Source organism: Mytilus californianus, unplaced genomic scaffold (assembly GCF_021869535.1).
Source record: "Mytilus californianus isolate M0D057914Y unplaced genomic scaffold, xbMytCali1.0.p SCAF_2, whole genome shotgun sequence".
Lineage (NCBI taxonomy): Eukaryota > Metazoa > Mollusca > Bivalvia > Mytilida > Mytilidae > Mytilus > Mytilus californianus.
This window is the reverse complement of record NW_026262668.1, coordinates 27,518,634-27,528,681: the sequence shown is the minus strand read 5'-3', so window position 1 is coordinate 27,528,681 and position 10,048 is coordinate 27,518,634. Positions and strand designations below refer to the sequence as shown.

Genomic DNA, 10,048 nt, shown 5'->3' with positions numbered 1-10,048 from the left:
GTCATATTTGTATTTTTCAACAGAAACTGGTATTTAACTCCCCAAGACAAAGCTGGCATTACAAGGGCATGCTTGGTTAAGATCATAGCGCGTCATATTATATCTTCAACTTGCGCATTCTTAACTAGACTGTTTACCCTTAAAAATGATTGCTGGCGTAAGGAATTTGGTATTTGCTTTTGTCAGTCTTTAGAACTTGTTTTCTTGTATGAGAAAACTTTTCATGTGTGACATCATGAACATTGGCTTTAGTTTTCGAAACCATAGTCACGACCATGTATTTGATCAAGAGTATACCTTGGATTGAAAGTAATATACATCTTCTGTTACGAACATTACTACTGGAAGTTAATCGACACTCCCAACTTATGTTCAATATTGGAAAGATGAGATTATACTGTAATTTTATTTAGACTTATCACAGACGATGCGATCATCGTTTATAACTGCCTGATATACTGAGTACATGTTTTGCCATTTAATTTTATGTCCAGATATTAAGGATTTTAATGAACAACCAAATGGTTCGGGCGTATTGAATGTCATGTCATTCCGATGAATGTGAAATATTCCTGCAGCTTTGGCACAAACACCAGTAATAAATACATCCTCCAGCCAAAAGTATTTTGATGATTTCGTAGCATTATAAAGTTCTGATAAAACGGAAATAGAAATGACGTATGAAGTTCCTGATAAATATGGTGGATAGTAAACTTCCGGGAATGTATTTTTCGGTGTATACCATTTGGAGCTTTTATCTTGCACGGGTTTAGCTCCACTAATTAAATTGCCCATAAGGAATTTCGTTAAAATCTGTTTATTAAGTGCTTTAAACAAATTTGGAATGTTTATATACATATCATCGTCTGTTTTCAACAAAAAATTGGCATGGCTGCAATATGTCTTTACCCAATGCAACATGTATATCGATTTCAAAGTCAAATTTCGATACGAATCGATAAAATCGCCTTGCACTATATCTTTATATGTTGAAATTTCTTTGGAAAATGTGATATTTATTTTGGAAAACCGACTCTGTAACCATGTTCCTACTAAAAATACTAATTTAACACTTTCATTTTCTGCACTATTTCCCCATGTCTCTCGAATAGCTTTTCTTTGTTTGAAATGATCTAGACTTGAGCAAACAACAATGATTAGATCCACATTTCGTTGATTACACTTAAATGGTTCGTTAACGATGTATCTTTCATGTTCCTCGCCATCCTCTGTTTCTTTTACGTTTAGTTTAGTCTGTATCCGCCCATCAGAGTGATGTTTTATCTTTATATATTCCGCCCGTAGATTGGTAAAGGCTATGTAGAGTAATAAATTTCCTAAACAAACACATGTTAGTATTGTTATGCATACATTATTTTTCTTTCGATGTATGCGCCACATTCTGAAAAGAAAATGTTGAAATTAGTAGTAACTCAATTTATGAATAAACAATTCTAAATGTATATACGACCTAACGGATTTTATAAAGACTTATACAAATATATAGAAATAAAAAAAATATATATATATTTTCCCAAATCAAACAAAGGAAATAAAAAGTCTTAGGAAAAAAGGCTGATTTTTTTATACCTGAGATTACAAACGAAACAAGTTTAGTCAAGTGCTTTATAGAGATCTAAAAGTCGAAACAACAGCAAACCCAGGAGTCGCTTGGTCATTTTTCAATATTCAATATACGTGCACTCTCGGGAAATATAAAATTTATTTGCACAAGCTTCTGAAAATGGGCTTGCTTTCCGAGATTATCTTGTGTTTTGCATACATGGAATTCGAAATCTTTGTTTTGCTCCCATATAAAAAGTATAATTTATTTAATCATACAATCGACCAACTATTGTACAAAACACAAATATACAAATAGTTTTTTACTGTGAGTAGTATATTTAACAAATAAAGACTTCATGCAGGGACCTGTTTTCCTGCTTCTATGTTGATCGAAAGGTTACTGCTTACGTCACCGATCCTTTTGAGGCTCTCTTTGCGGTCCGCGTTAAGCACTTCAAACAATTATAGATATTTTTCTATATATCCTGTAATTTATCAAGGACGCTTAAATGTTCAATATCCTCTTCCCATCGAACTGTTAATCATCTCATTAGTCGGTACTTCGGTTCTGACATGATGTATAACATACATTTCTTAAATCGGTAGTTTCTAAATTGATAAATTATTATGAAACTATAAGATTCCAAGTCCCATACGCAAAGTTGACTTTAGATGGATTTGGCTATTATTTTGGACCTTTTAGGTCATATGGCTCTTCATCTGTTTCGGTTCTTACACATCCTTGGCTTTCGAATATTCGGCTTTGAGCGTTCATGATGGCGATAAATCCAGAAAAGAGCTTCGGCCTCTTAAAATTTATAAAGTGTTATTTTCATTTTTTTTTTTTTAATTTTGTGATTTGTTTTGTTTGTTTAGTTTTATATTGTTTTTTTTTTGTTTTGTTTGTTTAGTTTTATATTGTTTTTTTTGTTTTTTTGTTTTGTGTTATTGGTTTTTTGTTCTGTTTTGTTTTGTTTCCTTTTTGAAAAAAGAAACATTTTCGGACGCGCGATTGAGCTATGACATTGACCGTTACCGTTCACTCACAACAGAAGCAGGATACCAGGAGACGATGTTGTATAAGACAGTAAACAAAAACTTGCATGATTAACATAATATTGGGTTATTATTTTACTGGTTATTATAATCATGGAATTGTATATAAACAATATTCATTGATATAAATAAATATTATATTTTTTCACGATTGTGTTTTACCCCTAGTGGAGGACAAATGAAGATATAGTTCTTTCACGAATGGAAGACATTGTAAATAGAAAGACGTATTTTACAATACAACTACATGTAGGAGTTTAGTAAAGTCCGGATTGCAATCGCCATTTTTTAAAAGATGATTGGTTTATAATCTTTTTCCGGAAAGTCAATTCGTACATTAAATTTTAAATTTGCCTTGGATCCAAATAGTTGAAAGTTAGGTTTTTTAGATACAAATATCATTAAAATATAATTTCTATCCGATTTAAAGATTTAAGAATGTACAATATATACATACTACCAGGAGTAATGTACGCCTATTTTTAAAATATATTAAGGGGGTCTAATTTTTCGATATGTATATAATTATTTAAGCCATCTTCCTCTTTTGTCTAATTTTTCGATATTTATATAATTATTTAAGCCATCTTCCTCTTTTGTTTTCCCCCAATTATTTTCTCCTTTTTTCAGGAACCCATAATTCTCTATTCCGTAATTGTTTGCCCCTTTTCTCTCTAGTTTTATTGTTTGTAATTTTAATATCTATATAATTATTCTGTAAACCTCATCAACCCCCTCATGTATACTTGGAAACCCAAAAATTAGTATGAGCATCAAAATCAAAAGAACCAAAATAGTTCAGCAAAAGCTTTTGCCTAAGGCATTTGAAAATATAAATTTAGCTGACATTACAAGAAATTTTAGACAAAATACTCAGTTGCGAATGTACCAAAAACATTAAACAATTCCTTGAATTTAAGACATGAGCCTTTATTATATCTTAACTATGATAAGTATGCCCGTTATACCTCATAGGTATTTCTTATCAGATAAGGAAAAGGTTATAATTGTCTATTTGCCAAATTAATCTTCATTGCATTATATATACTGTCTGGCATCTGGTCAATCAGTGGTCAGTTCTGTGGTCAATAATAACCAAATGCTTTAAGAACTTTACAAATAAAACATGGGTATTAACAGTAAAAAGTATATTTTTGTTTCCCACAGATACTGCAAACCACTGAATTTTATCTTTTTTTATTGATATGAAAGCCTCGAGTCGGTTTCACAAAAAAAATTACGACTAAGATTAATCGTAAGTCATGAACAATTCAGTATACTTACGACTAATCTTAGTCGTAAGTGTTTTTGTGAAACCGACACCTGTATTGTCGATTAATGCCAACGGCTTTTTCCCTGTTACTAAGGACAACACTCATTCCTATGCCGACGAGGACACAACATTTCAATGAATTTTTCACCTCTCTGAAAATACGAGGATATTTTGCAACAATATATAAAGGAGATGTGCTTAATAATATGCAATTTTATCCAGTAAAATCGCAATGATCTCCGGTAAAAAAATAACGGTCATTTACAAATTATCGCTTCTGTCAAGTTCTTCACTGAAGACAATTCCTAGGCTACTAATTGATTAAATACGCTGTAAAATATACTATTCTAAATATGGAATTACTACAGCCTCTTGTAATATTGCAGAAGGTGAACAATATGTTTCACGCAGTCCGAAACATGTGAAAGAGATAGTCCAATTTATCATGAACTATTTCACACCAGGGACATTTAAAATGAGTTTATTTTTAAAGGTTTTATGGATGTATTTTAAATTATTGAGAATTATTTTACGGGGACATTTTTCAGACTCTCAAAAATTCAACTTCTAAAACGTTACAATAACTTTACTATTTTCACCCTGGGAGTGAGGCAAATACAAGCGAAATTGCATGGCTCTACCTCTTTATGGCTACTCAAGAATTGTGGCATTAACGCTGCATTGGCTCATTACATAAATTACCATGCTTTATGCTCAAAACGAATTATCAACTGTTTACTTTTTCCGTTTTGTATTGGGACTCTTCAAATAGTCCTGATACTAGATTCTATTTCAGATTTTTCGCTCATTGCAATAACAAGAAAAGGAAACATCGTATTTTTATGACAGGAATTTGAAGGAAAAGAATATTTAAGAAGTATTATAGTTTTCTACAATTCTAACTGAATATCTGGTAAAAATAGCATTTTGATACATTTCATTTCCTCAAACATGCCAGTTGTAATTATTACTTTTAAGTATATATTAACTGATAAAAGATAACCTTTATGATTAAGTAAGATATTTTATGACTCCCGGGAGATGTATTTCATTAATATTATCTGATTTTGTTAAGTGGTCATGAAGCAAGACACCAGCGAGTTAATCAAACTATGTAAACAAACAAAATTATCGTAACGCTATGAAAAAAATGTATTCCTTTCTTTTATATACATTTTGCATCGAAATACTCCACACAAGCAAAATTAAAGAAAAATGAAAAGAAAAGAAAACCTAAAAATATCAAAGAATAATTACTAACAAAAATTTTAAAGCACAATATGAAAAGAAAAGAAAAAGAAAACAATTATTTAGAATTAAATCAAGCAAATTTATTTAATAAAAGAAGTGGAAAGAAAACATAAAACCATATTGTAGAACAAAAAAAAAGAATGAATGAAAAACATAAACACACACCAAAAAAAGGAACCCAAAATAAAAATTAAAATTATACTTTCTTAAATCAGGTATTTAAAAATAAAATGATGAATATCGTATACATTGTATATGTAATTAAGTAACTTACCTTTCAACAATAATTACAATAAATTTTCACGTCCATTTATCAAAAATGATATACTCCGAGCATTTAAAGGAAAAATATAAACTCGTCTAGAGAGGTGCAGAATTTTATCTCATTTCTGATCTCAGCATGTAATTCTTCAAATACAAATTACGATTGAAATGTGATATTCCTTGAAATTAGTTTCCATGGTATTTAAGTTTGAAATACTTAAATCTTATTAATCATCACATGGCATTCTAAGCTGGAATAACACTGCATGCTTACTGTAGGATCTTTGTCAAGATTACTGTTATTTTTATTCGTAAAACGATGTTACAAGTTCGTTTAGCAGGCTCCTTGCCTACAAACATCAATTTTCTTTCACGCTTCAGTGTATTTTGAGTGATAACGCCAAGAGGAAATCTCTTTACCATATCTCGTTTATGCATTTCTTTATCTTGTTTTGTATGCATGAAAATTGACATGTAGCGAATGGTAATTGAATCAGTTGATGCAGTTTCCTGCAGTTATTGAATTTACATGTCGCATTGACACACACAAAATACTCGCATACATTCTAAAACAAAGTTTATAGTCATTTATCTGATTTATAAGTGTGGGAAACATTGGTTCGATCCCAGGACGGGTTGAAGCAAAAACCATTTGACAACCGATTTCAGTCACTGGCAGATTGAAGCCAGGATATCAAATTCGCATTTGCTGACCCACTGCTAAACACCCGCCATTTCAAAGTAGGAGAAAATAATTTAAAGGTATATCGGTCTATCCCGGATAAATTACTTATCTCTTTTTTTTTAGCAAGCACGTTAAAGATTTACCAATGTGCTGACTTGGTAATGTTATTGAGATTAATGTGTTCGTCTTACATTTCAATTCATGGCATGCGTTCGTTTTGGTCTCTCGTTGTTGAGAATTTCTGTGCATGTGTTATGTCAAACTCTGATGGAATTAAAGGACGCCGAAAAAGGAACATCATAATTATATAAATTATACCTTTACAGTACATCGCATGCATGGTCCCTGTTGTTTTCTCTATTTCGTAGTGGTTTTGGTATCTAGAACGACGAAAGGCACCGATATCCATGTTCTTTGTTGTTATGGTTAGATTCAAATGTTACATTTTATCAGGTTATATTTCCCACAAGAAGGGATATATAGGTTCTACTATTACAAGTGTGATGCGATATTTCCCCACACGAGGCAGTTAAACATTTTATCAGGTTGTATTTCCCACAAGAAGGGATATATTGATTCTACTATGACAAGTGAGATGCGATATTTCCCTACACGAGGCAGTTTAACTTTCAAATTTGAAACGCGAGGTTTGCCGAGCTTGAAATGTTACTGTCGAATTTGGAGAAATTACGTATTGCACGAGGTTTGGTGATGGAAATTGTTTATCTAATGAATTGTAGACGATATGTACTTTATGCTTTATCTTTCTTTTCCAAAATTGATGTTTTCCTTTTTATGTGACGTTATCCGACTTGGTCCTGTTTTTTTCGTGACATCAATATAGCAAATTCAGTGGGAAAAGTCAAAATTGCATTTTACCAATGAAGACATGAAATCAAACGCAAATTTTAAAAGAATAATCAACATGTCAGGGAAAGTGTAAAGAAGTAGGTCCGGTAAGGGCCGATTTTGGCCTAAAATTTCAGGTTCATCTGATGAAAGATTTTGGACACTTTTTAAACACTTAAGTGTCTACTTTAGTAGATTCAATTAGTTTATTTGAAAGATTTGGACTGACTTAGTCATTAAAGACGCTCTAATTCAAGCTTAGATATTTAAATTCTATCACATATGCCACAATATGTCACTTTTCAGAAGTTTTTGTCAAAAATGAAAGTGGCCGCATCCGTGTTCATCCTCAACATTTATATATGTTATCAGGTTATGTATTATCATCAAATACAACTTACATTTGAATATTAAGAATGAACACAAATGCGGCTACTTCCATTTAAGACGAAAACCGTCTAAAAATGAACTCAAATGCTACAGTTGTGAGGAATTCAGTAATTCAGCATGACTTAATGATGCTAGTACCCGATACTTGTGCATTGTATTGTCAAAAACAGCCCATATATACGTAACAGAAATATTCTACTTTCCAATAAATAGCTAAAAGTTTTCATTTTAACAATTTTGTAAAACTGCTATTTTTTGGGGCCAAAAAGGGGTCTTACTGGACCTACTCCTTTGCTAAAAATTAAAAAGAAATTGCTCGTATTACACTTACCAGAGTGTGATGTGAATAAGTGATACGGAAAATTCTTTGATTCGCTGTTTCATAATTTATCCAAAGGATTAAGGGAATTTGTTTTTTGACAGTGATAGCTAATCATAACGTTTTGGGGTTGGCATTGAAAATATTTCCCAGAATTTATTAGATTCTGAAACAGCGAATTTGGTTGACTTATTTTGCAATGTCACGTTACGAAATTGCGACTTTTCTATTGACTATACCTTGGGTGAATGATGACGACGGAATAATTTCTCCCCTCGGGAACGGAGATTTGAGATTTCTTCAATAACAGATATGTTAATGTAAATAAAAATGTCGAATTTTATGGCATCAAGAATTCATTTATTCAATTTCATATTTACTCGGTCAAAAAATCACTCACCGTTTTGGTTTCGTACTGAAATTAAGATTTATGATCCTATCAAACTAACATATAGTTGCCGTAGATATGCGGGCGTAAAGGGCGTTCACCCTCTTTTTGGTCGAAAAAAATATCTCTTTTTCGCATAACATCGTCTACGCAGTTTAGAGACTAAGGGACAAGCACTTATTAACCACCTGTGTAGAAGGCGGTATTTTGACTATATACATATATATATATATATATCTCATGGACAATTACACCCCTATTTTTGGAACCCTGGATCTGCCCCTAATTTCTTCATTGTTCCCCACTCCCGGGGTAAATACACAAGGATATTTTTGTTTTTACCCTATCTCCTGTCGTATTTGCAAAAAAATATATATATCTTTTTTTACCCTTCACAACATGGATATGCTTTATCAACATCCGCACGCTTTGTCATGATCGCGAAATGATGAATAATGGAATTAACTCGAATGTTTAACTTATTACCATCTTTTAGAAATTCGGCAAAATTAAGAATTTAAGACAGATATATAACATGTTTAGGAGGGGTATTTCAAAAAAAAAAACCTGTCTTGCAGACTCTTTGAGAAATGTATATATTTTCCTAGGTTACAAGTAGCGCAGGCAATTAATCTTTTTACTTGAAATATGATGGCTTAGATCAGTATTATGTCTTTATATATTTTTTTACGCAAATCATCATATCGGCTACATTGTAGAACAAAATGAGATTTATCAATCACATTTAAATCATAAAACATACAATATACTACAAACATATTCATCAAAAATACTACTCGTAAGCATTGTAAATTTATTTTATCCATAAAGATGATATAGAAGTTTTCATCATATTTAACATAGTCTTTTTTACTTGTCCAGCACATTGATTCCAAACCAAAATTCAAATTATTTCGTTACGGTAAAACGGGTAAAGATGTCTTTTATAACTCTCCTATTCTCATTCAAAACTAAAGTATGTAAATTTGACCATATCCTATATGATATGATTCTTAAGTCACGATATTTTCAAAAAGAATGCAACTTACCTTTTTATTGATATATATTTTTGCAATAAAGCATCTCGTTTCCACTCAAACGCTATAAATAACAGAAGTCGCATACCTCGTTACAAAAAAGCTTCAAATGTTATCATTGGTTTGCTATATTGTATGGAATAGATAAATCATACTGTTCAGAGATAATAATATTTATACGATAACAATTTCTTCTGGAATGGCAAAGCTAATCATTTTCAGCAAGAAGTGTTTGTGTATAATTACTTAATCAACATGTGTTCTCTGCTGGGGTTAAAGTGTGTTGTTTAAAGAGGTTGTCTTTCTATCTGTTCGATAACATAGAAGTACTATACTTATTTTGTACGGATTTTGTAGTACTTCCATGGATTGAACTAACCCGAATAAATCAGTCGTTATACTCCGCTGCTCTACAATGGCTCATCGCAAGTAGGTGGTGGACTTTAGGGAAGAACTCAAGTTTAAATCGGTAGTCTAAGGGTACTTAATTGATGAGCACAGTTGATGAAATGCCAGTTATGATTGTTTGTTTAAATATTAGAATTATTCTAACATTTTTTTTCTCTATTCAACTATTTATACCTCTTTGATAAATTTGCTCTATTCAAAGAAAGCGTACGGTCTATTTATGTACATGTTCCGATTTTAAATTTCGCGATAGGCTAATGTCTTGAAAGTTATCATTGCTGTTTTGTTTGCTATTATATTTGGGGGACAACCATTTGATATCGGGGAAAGGGGATCTGAGGCTTTTGAAAATGAATATCTGGCCTGGTACAACGTGAAAATAAATAACAAAAGTTAAAATTAATAACAAAAGTGAAAATAAATAACAAAAAGTGAAAATAAATGTTCTTACACTATGATGTCATTATATGTAATCGAATATACTTCATTTATCATACTTTATTCTAAAATAAGGTATAATTCAAGAGTGACACCCATCCCTTCTAAATAGCCGAAAGCTATC

The 10,048-nt window shown here is 31.6% G+C and overlaps 1 protein-coding gene across 2 annotated transcripts; it reads right to left on the bottom strand.

The window, feature by feature from the left end:
• Nucleotides 1–392: 392 nt before the first annotated feature.
• LOC127729625 (beta-1,3-galactosyltransferase 1-like) lies at nt 393–9,229 on the bottom strand. 2 transcript variants are annotated; one of them, XM_052237479.1, is made up of 2 exons: nt 9,091–9,229; nt 393–1,402 (listed from the first exon to the last, which is right to left on the bottom strand). In XM_052237479.1, the coding sequence occupies exons 1-2, from the start codon at nt 9,162–9,164 to the stop codon at nt 406–408; spliced, it is 1,071 nt and encodes a 356-aa protein (XP_052093439.1). In that variant the 5' UTR covers nt 9,165–9,229; the 3' UTR covers nt 393–405. The 2 variants fall into 2 exon arrangements, with proteins under 2 accessions (XP_052093439.1, XP_052093440.1); XM_052237480.1 differs by lacking the exon at nt 9,091–9,229 and adding an exon at nt 5,421–5,789.
• Between the last annotated feature and the right edge of the window lie 819 nt (nt 9,230–10,048).